This window comes from Salvelinus sp. IW2-2015, linkage group LG8 (assembly GCF_002910315.2).
Source record: "Salvelinus sp. IW2-2015 linkage group LG8, ASM291031v2, whole genome shotgun sequence".
NCBI classification, from domain to species: Eukaryota; Metazoa; Chordata; class Actinopteri; order Salmoniformes; family Salmonidae; genus Salvelinus; species Salvelinus sp. IW2-2015.
In genome coordinates this window covers 51533712-51549053 of record NC_036848.1, presented here as the reverse complement: position 1 = coordinate 51549053, position 15342 = coordinate 51533712, and the positions used below count along the sequence as shown (strand labels likewise).

General features: G+C 41.4%; 1 protein-coding gene across 3 annotated transcripts in view; it reads left to right on the top strand.

Moving 5' to 3' along the window:
• Positions 1 to 251: 251 nt before the first annotated feature.
• mlip (muscular LMNA-interacting protein) overlaps positions 252 to 15342 on the top strand; it is a 53902-nt gene continuing 38811 nt past the window's right edge. The window contains exon 1 of one of the 3 annotated variants that reach the window (XM_023993648.2): positions 252 to 453. In XM_023993648.2, the coding sequence (XP_023849416.1) occupies positions 355 to 453 (99 nt within the window). In that variant the 5' untranslated portion in view covers positions 252 to 354. Of the gene's footprint in view, positions 454 to 6041; positions 6145 to 15342 lie in introns of those variants that run through there. The other 2 variants (XM_023993647.2, XM_023993650.2) reach the window with 2 other exon arrangements.

The following is a 15342-nucleotide window of genomic DNA, read 5'->3' as shown; positions in this document are numbered from 1 at the left end:
GAACAGACTTACTGTATATATAACTGTGTGGAAGTGGGTGAAACACTCGTCCTTGGTCATCATTGCACCTTCGGAGACCGTCGCTCCAGGGACCCCCCTCGGACAAATGTGAATTGAGATTAGKGCAAATACAATTGTTGCCATGCATTCCCAGGGGCACAGAGCACAGTTGCTAGCGATGGCATGATCATTATAGTTATTGGTGCCCTGCAGGCTGGATGCCGTCTGCAAGCTATTTGTGGCTTTGTGTGTCTATAAAAGGAAGTCAGCGCTGCTCGGCACTTATCGCAGGGTAATACATGTTAGGACTCTATATGGAAAAGTTGCCTTATCTGAATTATAGTGTGTAGCAGAATGGACCTCTGTAACCCTGAGAGCATTTCACCTTTACCTGGACATAAACAATGCCTAGATGTGGAGAAGAGTGACAGCTCAAATGAGAGCCAAGGAAAGGTAAGAAGGGAATCAATATTTTACTTCGGTAAAGATCAAAGGAAGTAGCAGCTTAGTCATATTGCAGAGGTTTTACATATTAAGGCTAGTATGTAACACCTAGTAGTGTGTAAGGTGTTTCCCTTACAAAAAAGACTGCAGTTTTGAAACAGCAGTAAAAGTGCAGTAACTGCAATCGACTGTGGTATTTTGGGCGCAGTAATTGCATCATACTGTAGTTATATTGCACTCTAACTGCACTTATACTGCACTGTGACTGCAATCTTTTTTTCTTAAGGGTTGTGCTGCCAATGACCTTGGTTGAAAAAGCCCCCCCCCCCCAAGCACTTTCATTTGCTCTCCCATTTGTGACACACAGCATACTGCTTTGTTTGGGGAAGACTTAAGTTCAAGTTCTATTGTCACATGCGAAGTACAGTGAAAGGCTTACCTTGAAAGCTCTAACCAACAGTGCAGTAATCAATATCAAAACAATACAACTAATAAAAACAGAGTATATATATATATATATATATATATATACATACACACACACACAATACCAGTCAAAAGTTTGGACACACCTAATCATTCCAGTTTTTACATTAAAAAAAAACTATTTTCTACATTGTATAATAGTGAAGACATCAAAACTATGAAATAACACATATGGAATCATGTAGTAACCACAAAAGTGTTAAACAAATCAAATTATATTTTATATTCTTCAAAGTAGCCACCCTTTGCCTTGATGACACTCTTGGCATTCTCTCAACCAGCTTCATGAGGTAGTCACCTGGAATGCATTTCAATTAACAGGTGTTCCTAGTTAAAAGTCAATTTGTGGAATTTCTTAACTTCTTAATGTGTTTGAGCCAATCAGTTGTGTTGTGAAAAGGTAGGGGGGTATACAGAAGATAGCCCTATTTGGTAAAAGACCAAGTCCATATTWTGGCAAGAACAGCTCAAATATGCAAAGAGAAACGACAGTCCATCATTACTTTAAGACATTAAGGTCAGTCAATACGGAAAAAATGTAAAGAACTTTGAACGTTTCTTCAAATGCTGTCACAAAAACCATCAAGCGCTATGATGAAACCTCTGCTTCAGAGGATACGGTTGTTAGAGTTACCAGTCATAGAAATRGCAGCCCAAATAAATGCTTCATAGAGTTTAAGTAACAGACACATCTCAACATTAACTGTTCAAAGGAGCTTTCATGGTCGAATTGCTGCAAAGTAACCACTACTAAATAACACKAATAAGAAGAAGAGACTTGCTTGAGCCAAGAAACATGAGCAATGGACATTAGACTGGTGGAAATCTGTCCTTTGGTCTGATAGGTCCAAATTAGAAATTTTTGGTTCCAACCGCTGTGTCTTTGTGAGACGCAGAGTAGGTGAACGGATGATCTCTGCATGTTTGGTTCCCACTGTGAAYCAAGGAGGAAGAGGTGTGATGGTGTGGGGGTGCTTTGCTAGTGACACTGTCTGATTTATTTAGATTTCAAGGCACACTTAACCAGCATGGCTACCACATCAATCTGCAGCGACACACCATCCCATCTGGTTTGCCCTTAGTGGGACTATCATTTGTTTTTCAACAGGACAATAACCCAACACACCTCCAGGCTGTGAAGAGCTATTTGACCAAGAAGTAAAGTGATGGAGTGCTGCATCAGATGACCTGGCCTTCACAATCACCTGACTTCAACCCAATTGAGATAGTTTGACATGAGTTGGACCGCAGAGCGAAGGAAAAGCAGKRAACAAGTGCTCAACATATGTGGGAACTCTTTCAAGACTATTGGAAAAGCATTCCAGGTGAAGCTGGTTGAGAGAATGCCAAGAGTGTGCAAAGCGGTCATCAAGGCAATGGGTGGCTCCTTTGAAGAATCTAAAATATATTTTGATTTGTTTAACACTTTTTTGGTTACTTCCATATGTGTTATTTCATAGTTTGTGTCTACACTATTATTCTACAATGTAGAAAATAGTAAAAATAAAGAAAAAACCTTGAATGATTAGGTCTGTCCAAACTTGTGACTGGTACTGTATATATATATATGTGTATATACAGTATATACACATACAGTTGAAGTCAGAAGTTTACATACACCTTAGTCAAATACATTTAAACTCAGTTTTTCACAATTCCTGACATTTAATCCAAGTACAAATTCCCTGTTTTAGGTCAGTTAGGATCACCACTTCATTTTAGAATGTGCAATGTCCGAATAAAAGCAGAGAGAATTATTTATTTCAGCTTTTCTTTCATCAATTTCTCAGTGGGTCAGAAGTTTACATTCACTCAATTAGTCTTTGGTAGCATTGCCTTTAAAATTGTTTAACTTGGGTCAAACGTTTCAGGTAGCCTTCCKCAAGCTTCCCACAATAAGTTGGGTGAATTTTGMCCCATTCCTCCTGACAGAGRTGGTGTAACTGAGTCAGGTTTGTAGGCCTCCTTGCTCGCACACGCTTTTTCAGTTCTGCCTACAAATGTTCTATGGGATTGAGGTCAGGGCATTGTGATGGCCACTCCAATACCTTGACTTTGTTGTCCTTAAGCCATTTTGCCACAACTTTGGAAGTATGCTTTGGGTCATTGTCCATTTGGAAGACCCATTTGCGACCAAGCTTCAACTTCCTGACTGTCTTGAGATGTTGCTTCAATAGATCCACATCATTTGCTTTCCTGTTGCCATCTATTTTGTGAAGTGCACCAGTCCCTCCTGCAGCAAAGCACCCCCACAACATGATGCTGCCACCCCCGTGCTTCATGGTTGGGATGGTGTTCTTCGGCTTGCAAGCATCCCCCTTTTTCCTCCAAACATAACAATGGTCATTATGGCCAAACAGTTCTATTTTTGTGTCATCAGACCAGGGGACATTTCTCCAAAAAGTACCATCTTTGTCCCCATGTGCAGTTGCAAACCATAGTCTGGCTTTTTTTATGGCGGTTTTGGAGCAGTTGCTTCTTCCTTGCTGAGCGGCCTTTCAGGTTATGTCGATATAGGACTCGTTGTACTGTGGATATAGATACTTTTGTACCGGTTTCCTCCAGCATCTTCACAAGGTCCTTTGCTATTTTTCTGGGATTGATCTGCACTTCTTGCACCAAAGTACGTTCATCTCTAGGAGACAGAACGCGTCTCCTTCCTGAGCGGTATGACGGCTGCGTGGTCCCATGGTGTTTATACTTGCTTCATATTTTTTGTACAGATGAACGTGGTACCTTAAGGTGTTTGGAAATTGCTCCCAAGGATGAACCAGACTTGTGGAGGTCAACAATTTTTTTTCTGAGGTCTTGGCTGATTTCTTTTGATTTTCCCATGATGTCAAGCAAAGTGATGTGATGTGGACAACGAGGAACTTGACGCTCTTGACCCTCTCCACTCTGACGTGGAGGGAGAGGTTGTTGTCCTGGCACAACACTGCCAGGTCTCTGATCTCCTCCCTGTATTATGTCTCGCAGTTGGTGATCAGGCTTACCACCGTCGTGTTGTCAGCAAACTTGATTGAGTTGGAATCATGCGTYGCCACACAGTCCTGGGTGAACAGGGAGTACAGGTGGTGACTAAACACAGACCCCTSGGGGGCCCCCCGTGTTGAGGATCAGCGTGGCAGATGTGTTGTTACCTACTCTTACCACCTGGGGGCGGCCTGTCAGGAAGTCCAGGATCCAGTTGCAGAGGGAGGTGTTTAACTTGATGAGTTTTTTAGGGCAATATGGTGATGAGCACTGAGTTGTAGTCAATGAACAGCATCATCACATCGGTAATCCTCTTTTCTAGGTGGAAGAGGCCAGAGTGGAGTGTGATTGAGATTGCATCCTCTGTGGATCTGTTGGGGTGGTATACGAATTAGAGTAAGTCTAGGGTGTCTGGAATGAAGATGATATGTGCCATGACCAGCCTTTCAAAGCAGGTCATTATMACAGATGTGAGTACTACAGTGCGGTAGTCATTGTGGCAGGATGCCATAGAGTTTTGGGGACAGGAATGATGGTAGTCAGTTTGAAACATGTAGGGATTACAGAGGAGAGGTTGAAAATGTCAGTGCATTTGACAGCTCTAACACTGAGTGCACAGGTTATTGCTGTGCAGTACATTTTATGATACATTTAATCTAGTCTTCACTATCTAGTCGCCGTATCACAACAAAAATAAACATGCTACACATTAGCAACTTCTTCAGTGGTTTACTACTGCTACCGCTAATTTTAACTACAAAACACAGAAACTGTCACGTTGGTATAAGGGATCGGGAGACAGGTGCAGGAATGCCTAAGATTTTTTTATTTCTTTACCCAAATTACAGCGTGCCGTGTAAAGGCACAGGGACTAAAACCAAACAAACACGTATACAAAACACAGGGTTGAAACCCAAACAAAAGAGCGAGGAGTGCCTTGAGTAAATAACACAAGRGCACAATGATACCACACGGGACAAGACCCATAATCATCTGCGCAATACACACAGCACGAAATCCAAAACTACACAGCACAGGTACTCGCACAGGTACTCACACAACCAACGGACATTGGAACAATAATCGACAGGCAATGGGGAACAAAGGGCAGATTTATACAATTACTAATCAAATGGGAATAGGGACCAGGTGTGCGTAATTACAGTTCCGGAGGGATCCGTTACAGAAACGCGCCATTTTCACATATGTTGATGTTGGGGTGATGCTGGAGATGATGTTAAGAGTGAGCATTTCATTGGGTMTCAGAAATTAAATACATTAATTACTTTTCTTTAATTGAATGGAATTCAATTGCTTGTGAATTTCATTAGCCTGACTGTTGTTCATTACTTTCCTTTAAATTAAAGTAGTAGGTTCAGAATTCCTCTCTCAGCTGTGAACATTTGAGGCTACAGATCAGGAAGAATTGGTAGAACAATATTCGTACACCTGTCAGCATGTGTCTACAGTAAGAGATATTGATTCAAACCAGATGGAACAATTTGTGCTGTAAAGAACTATACTTAGTGAAGGCATGTTCACTAGTAGATGCTGAATTGCGCTTTGAGAGAAACATGTCTCAAAAGTCCAAAAAGGTGATTGCCTTTACTTCTGCCTCACTTGAATATTGAATAGATCTTTATTGAGTTGTGCCTCCCATACCACAGTCTGCATGCCTGGGACAGCCAGTTTCTACCTAGCAAAGATGCTGTATAGAAAGTAATTTATCTTTATGTTGTGGTCAGCATCACGTGTTGGGAYCTCAGCATTCTAATGTGTTTGGTCCATGTAATGTCTTACTATGTCACATCATAACTTTATGGGACCCTAAATGGAATGTCAACCAACGGTCTCCGTGGCATTGAGAGGTAATCGAAATGTCTAGTGTGCTACCTTGCACACCAGATCACAGAGACGTTTTCTCTAAAATAGGAAAGCTTATTCTTGACGAAGAAAGTGATTGTCTAGAGTGCGTACAAACCCTATATCCACCATGTTATGACAGACAGACTGGTCTCAGCAGCGTATTTACGGAGCAGCTGGCAGATGGTTATATTTGTWTATTTACTTTTGAAGGGTGGGCAGTGTTTGGATGTAATTAAACTCTTGACGAAGTGACACACCCACTTGTTTATGTTCTAGCCTCAATGGAGATGCCAAATCCCCTGAAACTAGAAATTGCTTAGCGGTCCATAATGTAGATCTACAATTCTGGGTTAAATAATCTCCAAGCAATTCCATGTAAGTACACTTTTCTCTGTGGTCTTGATCTTGAAATGTTTAGAGTAAAGTGAACATCCAGTCAATAGTGGGTGTATGTGTGACTGTATCTATAACGGGCACCAACAGGGGTGGTCTGTTTCTGGGAATGATCTATTACTGTTTCTTGTTGGTGTTTGGTATTGGTCAGGGTAAGTGCCATGAATTCTCTGGAGAAATACCTGTGTGAGCTCAGGTCCAGTGAAATGACTGGCAGTATTGCCCCATAGTGGGGGAAATATGATCTGCGAGGACGGTATGGCCTTGGCAATACTCCCAGCAATTAAACCTTCAAGAGGAGCCCTAACTGGCAAGTAGGAAATGCCTGCCTTAACCTTTAAATCATTTATTTACCCGCTGTTGTGACTACAGAGGAAATACAGAGACAGGGGCTAACATGTGAGAACACACAGTTAAAATAAAATGAAAGGTTCCTAGGATCAAGCATATATGCTTTTTGGCTGAGACTACTGTTTACATATTATTTGATACGATGTGAAGAGACACAAACCCCGGAACATGCATACACACGCGATAACATACACACTATAGACATTGATTTTGTGTTGTCGATATTTGGTAGTATAGTAGTGGCCTGAGGGCACACACTTAGTGTCTTGTGAAATCTGTTGTGAATGGTACAACTGCCTTAATTTTGCTGGACCACAGGAAGAGTAGCTGCTGCCTTGCTAATGGCGATCCATAATAAATACAAATACAATTCCACCTTTCTTCTTCTGGTAAAAATCCATATGCGACCTAAATGGTTGTGTTGAATCCAGACAGGAAAACGTATTTAGCCATTCTCCATATGGACCTCAATGATAAAAGTTGAGTGGATTTGATGAATGTGGTGGCAAATGTTATTGTAGTGATTCAAATTGATAAAAATGGTGGGAAATGTAACCGAACATTTAAAATGTACTTTAAATATTCCAAGGTCATGAGACAAAAGGAATCATTGAATGGTTCTTCTTTTATATGTTTTACACTGTTTTACTTCATTTGGTGCTGAATTGATCAATTCAGTTGTCAATTAATCCTCCATTATCTATTTGATTCAATAATCATTTACACCCCTCACAGAACAGTTGGCCAACAACATAGGAAGAAACCCTTACCACAGAGCTAGAAATTAGATTAGGGGGCCTATACATTAGATTAGGGGGCTAGACATTAGATTAGGGGGCTACACATTATATTAGGGGGCCTAGACATTAGATTAGGGGGCCTATACATTAGATTAGGGGCCTAGACATTAGATTAGGGGGCTAGATATTAGATTGGGGCAGTTACTAGCCATACAAATGTGTAATTAAAGTTAGCATTCAACGTGTCTTTTTTCAATAAAAGGTCTTTATTAGTATGACTTGCAGGCATTTGGCTGAAATGATAGGTGGCAGGAGTTCTGAGAAGCTTTGTTATTGTTTCTGCTGCTGATTGCTCCTTTAAGGTTTGGGATAGGGTTAAAACCAGTGAGGCTGCTGAAGGGAGGACGGCTCATAATAATGGCTGGACAGAGTGAATGGAATGGCAACAAACACATGGAAACCATATGTTTGATGTATTTGATACCATTCCACTTATTCCCCTCCAACCATTCCCACGCACCCGTCCTCCCCAATTAAGGTGCCAACCTCCTGTGGAACAACTCAACGGTTAAATTTAGGCATTKATTCTGATTGGTTAAGTTAAAGGGTAAGGTTTAGGGTAAGGTTAAAATGATCCCTAGCACTGGGGATTAACCCCACGATCCTCGGAGCCTGCAGAGCCTTCTTGATGGTAGCCTACTTAATGGTGACAGCGCTCACCGTTGCCCCTAGTGGCAGGTATTGAAGGCATCTCTCGACGTCCTGGGGACCTGGATGAACGTTAAATATTGCATTGGATCTGGTTGAAATGGCTGATTGTGGCTTTAAACCACTAATTTTCTCTCCCTTTCTGAAGGTGACTGAAGTGTAATCATCAAGTAATGCTACAAGTAATGGCCCCATTTAAGAGATGATAGCAACATGTCTTTTGACATCTGTATTTGCCACTCACACTCAGTTTTAAGTGCATTTGTGGAGCGAAGGCTTTTGATGGAGTAGCTGGCCTCTAGAATCTAGATTGCTGTAAGAAAAGTGAGGTAGAAAACCATGATCGTGAGCGCTWCTATCAAGACCACGGCTTCTTTTCACAATCACAACCACTTTATCTTTGTTTTTAAAAGGGGAATGATTGGGCCTCCCGAGTGGCGCAGCGGTCTAAGGCACTGCATCGCAGAGCTAGAGGCGTCACTACAGACCCGGGTTTGATCCTGGGCRGTATCACAACTGCCCGTGATCGGGAGTCCRATAGGGCAGCGCARAATTGGCCCAGCGTCATCCGGGCTAGGGGAGGGTTTGGCAGGGGGCTTTACTTGGCTCATTGCGCTCTTGCAACTCCTTGAGGCGGGCCGGGCGCCTGCAGGCTGACCTCAGTCATCAGTTGAGCAGTGTTTCCTCTGACACATTGGTGCGGGCGGGTGTTAAAAAGCGTGGTTTGGCGGGTCATGTTTTGGAAGATGCATGACTCAACCTTTGCCTCCCGAGCACATTGMGGAGTTGCAGCYATGAGACAAGATTGAAAACGGGGGTAAAATATATAAAAAGGCTAATGATTGAAGTGAGGTTCAATATGTGGTACACAATATATAGTACAGCAAAACGTAAACACAATGCTGAGAACTTTTTCTGGGGGGGTGGACCCTAAGCAAAATGTTGTTTGACGCAGAGAGAAGAAAAATATGAATTTCCAGAAATTCTACACATTTTGCCATGGGGTGCAGAGAAAAGATTMCAGTTTTAAAGCAAGTTTGCTGCAATTCTACARATTTTGCCATGTGGTGGAGAGAAAATMTTGCAATTTTATAACTAATTTCATGCAATTCTACTCATGTTACCATGGGGTGGACAGAAAAAGTAGCAGTTTTACAGCAAATTTTACTGCTATTCCACACATTTTGTCAAAGGGTGGAGAGATTTTCTTTGCAGTTTTAAAGCGAATTTCCTGCAATTCTACACATTTAACCATGATATACTGTATGCCATGTTAATATGATATCTGAGTGAGAGTGACTAACAAAATCAATGGGGGTCCCGTGGAGGTCAGGGCCCCTGGGCACGTGCCCTTCATGCCCGGTCGATAATTCAACCATGATTACTACAAGTTTAGATAGCTGGCTAGACTAACTTATCAATCTAAAAAGATTTAGCTGACATGGGCTAATTGAGTGACTGTCAGGGACTACTAATGCACAACCAAATTTCGAAATTTCACCTTGTGTATTGTTGTGTCTTTGGCATCATTAAAACTGAAGACTTATTTATCAAATAACTCTCTGTAATTATTATTATGCGATTAAACTGATTAATCATGTAACTGTAATTAACTAGGAAGTCGGGGCACCAAGGAAAATATTCAGATTACAAAGTTATAATTTTCCTAATATAACTTTCAGATATTTTAATATCTGATCAATTAGTCTTCGAATTAATGAATTATTATTTACCTCACGTTAGTCTCATTCAAAACGTTGTAAATTGTTGGTTATCTGCACAAACCCAGTCTTCACTATGAGTCATCCATACATCAYTTGTCTTAAAATCATTTATTTACTAACAAAGTAATTCACAGAAATGCATAACACAAACAAACAAAGTAGATATGGTTACAAAGAAATGATAGAGGAATGTGCCCTAGTGGGCTAAACCGGCATAGCGGCTTGTTAGACAAAAGGGGAGTGGGGATCAGCTGAGAAGGCACTACAGAGTTGATAATTATAACAATTGAAATGCTAATCCTTTGCACATGAACGCTCACTCATTCGGGAATAATTGCAATCAATATATATATTTACGCTCAGTGTGTCGTCGGGATCTCTGTGGAAAAGTTTGTTTCTGTTGGAGAGTTTGTCCGCTCTCTCTCTCTCTGTCGTGGTTAGAATGGATAGTTCAGAGTGACATTCATTCATATCGTTATAGAATAGATGTTTCGGCGGTTGTCGGTCTTCGCGTTCAATGATACCGAATTCCTAGCTGCAGYSTAGTAATTAATATCAAAGACGTGTTCTTATTCTGTCGGTATCGATAGTCTAAGAGTTTAACCACGTGGGATGGTTAAAAGATTCAGCAATCTACTCAAACCCTTATTTCCCTCTGTGATAGAGGTACTGGTCMGGTCTCAAACCTTGGCCCTCWCGTTATCYAGGTAAGCTGGTCTGCAACCTTTAGCCATCTCGTAATTGAGGTAAGCTCGGTCTGGTCTCAAACCTTAGCTCTCTCGTTATCGAGGTAAGCTGGTCTGGTGATAGAAAACCCGGGTGGGGGTTTTATTCAGAAGAGCAMAAAAGTGCCTGCCCCATGACGCCACACCATAACTGTGCTCATGGGCGGTCCTCTGATTTAGTTAAACTCRAAAGGGAATTGGAGTTTCCTTCATTAAACAGTCCAAAATCGCATTACACAATTTCACAAACAGTTCCATCCTCACTCATTKATTTTATACAACAATTAGATGTAATCCTCATAACTGAGGCTATTTTATAAACAGCGTTATGGTAATGTGGCCATATTGTCTCTCATGAGTTTCACAAAATTGTACCAAACAGACCAGTTCGTAGCTGGATTCTTCACCAATCTTTTATACCTTCTCCAGAACATAAATGTCGTTCGGTTCACCAGTTCTGTGAGGTGGAAGAAATTCCTTTGTTCTCTCTATGAAACTCACTCTCTCTCTATACTGTGGCCATGAGGAGATAATCTCCTCCAGGAATTTACGACCTGTAGTCGCAGCAGCATGAGTGTAGGAGACAGAGAGAGGGGGATCGTGCTCACTGTACCCAAAGAGGGCAACGTCATGACAGTATRCTACTGTTCTAACTCTCAACAGTAAGTTCAGACCCCAACTGAGTTCCTAAAACTCTGTTTTTTGAGGGGATCAGTGGCCCCCTAGCAACCGTGAGCCCTAAGCGACCACTTATGTTGCTTTATGTGCAGGGCCAGCCCTGATACTATACTATCACATCACAAGAAAACAGACAACAGTTACCACATGTTCCTCACACCCTGTTCACAGCTAAGATCATAGTCACAGAAAGTAGTGGTACTGAGGGTGCTGCAGCACCCCCTGATAAATCACAATTAACAAATAATGAATACAAATAAATTAGTGGACTAGGCCTTTATTATTCCTGTATGAGCGGAGAAAAATACTTGTCAGCAGAGCGGGGGAGAAAAACGCCCCCGTAGACAACATCCCCACCCCAAAACATCTTCCTGCGGCCATGGCTAAGATTACTTTCAATGAGCAATAATGCCCACTTGCATTGTCGTATTGTATACAGTGACCTCTCAATGGCTACAAACCTTATGTTGCTGTACCATAATCAATAATAGCAATAGTCAAATACAGTACAGGCTTATACTGTATAGTATTAATCCATTATTTGGCAAGCACAAAAACAACATTCACACTCAATTTGAACCAGTTATAGTTGTTAATGAATGATTTATAAAGTACATGTTAATCATTATTGTCTAAACTATCTATAAACCCTGTACTCTGCAGACGTTTCAGATGCAATATCAGACAAAGGATAGTGGCATGGGCAAGGCGGCAATGGGTGATTACTGGGCTGGTCAACACTGATCCTTGCTGTCCCCAGGCCACCWGGCCTTGCTGCTGTCCCAGTTTCAACTGTTCTGCCTGCGGTTATGGAACCCCTACCTGTCCCAGACCTGCTGTTTTCAACTCTTAATTATCGGCTATGAAAAGCCAACTGACATTTATTCCTGATTATTATTTGACCATACCATGCTTTTCATTTATGAAACATTTTTAACATCTTGCCATGTTCTGTTTATAATTCTCCACCCGCACAGCCAGAGAAGAGGACTGGCCCACCCCCCTCCCAATAGCCTGGTTCCTCTCTAGGTTTCTTCCTAGGTTTTGGCCTTTCTATGGGAGTTTTTCCTAGCCACCGTGCTTCTACACCTGCATTGCTTGCTGTTTGGGTTTTAGGCTGGGTTTCTGTACAGCACTTCGAGATATTAGCTATATAAAATAAACTTGATTGATTGATTGATTGAACCCCAGCTACAGTACCCTGATTTATCCTGTACCTCTTCTCCCTTTTGAAGTGGAAGGGCATTCTGAGCTGCCGTGTGATTCACTCAAACAGTCTTACAGCAAACAAGACCCCCCCTCCCCCAGGTATGAAAAACACAAATTCCCCTCCACCTCAATGTTTTGACATGCTGACATGAATTGACCAGGTGGATGAGTTCTTTCAAAGAATTCACACATTTAAACCTTCAAATTGTTACACAGCACCCTCTAGATTGGAGTAATTAGCACTGTGACTACCAACCTCTGAGACAACCAAACCCTTGAGAAAAACAACCCTTGAGACAACCAACCCTGAGACAAACCAACCCTTGAGACAAACACAACCCTTGAGACTACCAACCCCTGAGACAACCAACCCTTGAGACAAACCAACCCTTGAACAACCAACCTCTGAGACAACCAACCTCTGAGACAACCAACCTCTGAGAGACAAACCAACCTCTGAGACAAACCAACCCCTGAGACAACCAACCCTCTGAGACAACACACCCCTGAGACAACCAACCCTGAGACAACCAACCCTTGAGACAACCAACCCCTGAGACAACCAACCCTTGAGCAGACCAACCCTTGAGGCCAACCAACCCCTGAGACAACCAACCCCTGAGACAACCAACCCTTGAGGACAAACCAACCCCTGAGAACAACCAACCCCTGAGACAACCAACCCTTGAGACAACCCAACCCCTGAGACAACCAACCCCTGAGGACAACCAACCCTTGAGACAACCAACCCCTGAGACAACCAACCCCTGAGACAACCAACCTCTGAGACAACCAACCCTTGAGACAACCAACCCGTCTCCCATACCAATCGACTTCTGTGAAAATGTGTCTCCTCTTATCTCCAAGGAGCAGATTCATTTTTCTCAGTTATAACATTGCATGAATTATTCAGGGTAGGAATACGATTTTTCCAACTCTCGTATTTTGGGAGTATCTCTTTGTTTGTTCATGGTGTCTGGCTAATCCACTTTTGGTGTGGTATAAAATGTCTTGCTGTGCATAATTAACAAAATTCATATCTAAAAGGACCTAGAAGCATTTACTGTATGCATCATGATATGAAAGTTATGGTCTGTCAGTCATGATATATTGTGTCACTAATTGCTGTCAGCCTACTCTGTTTTCCACTATTTATAAGGACAGCTGGTGAGAGTGGACATTTCAAAGGCTGCTGATTGCACTCTTGTTTATTTTTCGGAGTAAATCTCATTCAAATGGATTATAACGGCATTTTGTTTTGGGAGTATTCTTGTGGAACTTATGAAAGCTTGGGAATGGCAAGCAGTTTAGATGTTAACTGAGTTGTATTCAATCATTTTGCAGTGTATTTTCAGAAAGCATGTTTAATTTCCACAGCTGCTGTACCAATTAGTACCCTGTGTAGCGGTCTAAGGCACTGCATCTCAGTGCAAGAGCGTCACCACAGACCTTATGAAAGCTTGGAATGGGCAAGCAGTTTAGATGTTAACTGAGGTTGTTATTCAATCATTTGCAGTGTATTTTCAGAAAGCATGTTTAATTTCCACAGCTGCTGTACCAATTAGCTACCCTGTGGTGCAGCGGTCTAAGGCACTGCATCTCAGTGCAAGAGGCGTCACCACAGACCCTGGTTTGAATCCAGGCTGTATAACATCTGGCCGTGATTGGGAGTCCCACAATTGGCCCAGCGTCGTCCGGATTGGCGTGGAATAGGCCGTCATTGTAAATAAGAATTAGTTATTAACTGACTTGCCTAGTTAAAAGGTTAAATACAAAATAATAATAATAATAATGAAAATCAAACACAATTCTGAAAGCACTACAGATGTAGGATCTTCATTTGAGCCAGTGGTGCTAAGGCAGGACAATAGTCCTGCAGCAGCAGTAAATGTTCATTATTATAATTAATGGATATTTTGTAGGGGTTGATACAATTTTCGTAAGGTAAAATCAAGTCTAAAATTTTAAAGTGGAAACTTCAGATGTGTCAAGTGACATAATTAAAAACATCCCCATCAAAATCCCTCAGTTTAAACTGGTTAGATATCAAAGTAGATCAAACCACTTTGAACAAGTTTTTTTTCAAATGTTCACTGTGTCATTGCAGGTAGAGCATGTTGATATTATTGTGTTTATTTTCCTGTGTGATTACCGCACTTAATAGTGAAGACTAGATTAAATATAATCAGTGTATCATAAATTAGCTGCACACATGTGAAACCTGTCAAGACTTAATACTCGAATATCTCTACACCATTCTCTGTATCCACTTTTTTCAAACTAGTGTTAGAGCCTGTCCAAATTGTTGCTTGATTTTTCGAAATATCAAAAACAAAAAAATTATCTCTAACATTTTCACCTCCGCTACAAATGCTAAATCCCTACATGTTTACAAAATAGATGGAACTAACCATACACTCTACCTTATTCCCAATCCCAAGATATCTCAATCTTAAAACCAAATCCCAGATAACCAAATATCAACCATTGATATGCATTTTCCTCCACAATGACTACCACACTGTATCACTGTACTCGACAATCTTTAATTGAATGACGCTTTTTTCTTTTTTAAAGCCTGTCAATTTTGTTCAGCATCATTCTGCAATCTTCTAAATCCAACGGTACACACTCACCTTACTTAGACCTACTTCTCATTCTGCTGGAAGCAAGTTTAGAAAGGTGATAAACACAACCTGGAACGATCTGACCCAAAGCGAGTAATACCACCTAGATCCGGGTTATGCTTGGGCAATCTGTTCAATCACACTCACCCTCTTCCACCGTCTGTTTCCATCCAAGAAACCATACAGGAAGCCACATACCATAAGTAAATGTTGGCTATAATATCGTTAAAAATGGATGAAGAAAAAAATAATGTGCTTTTCTGGGTATTCTAATTTAACTGTTTCAAGGTTGTATCTACAAAGGCTCCCAGTGTTAGCAGGTGCGTCATCAGTTACACCCGAGTATTATGGCCCTAAAAAATACGGCCTATTCCATTATGAATAAACACAAACTTACCCTCACTCTCTCTCTATTTCG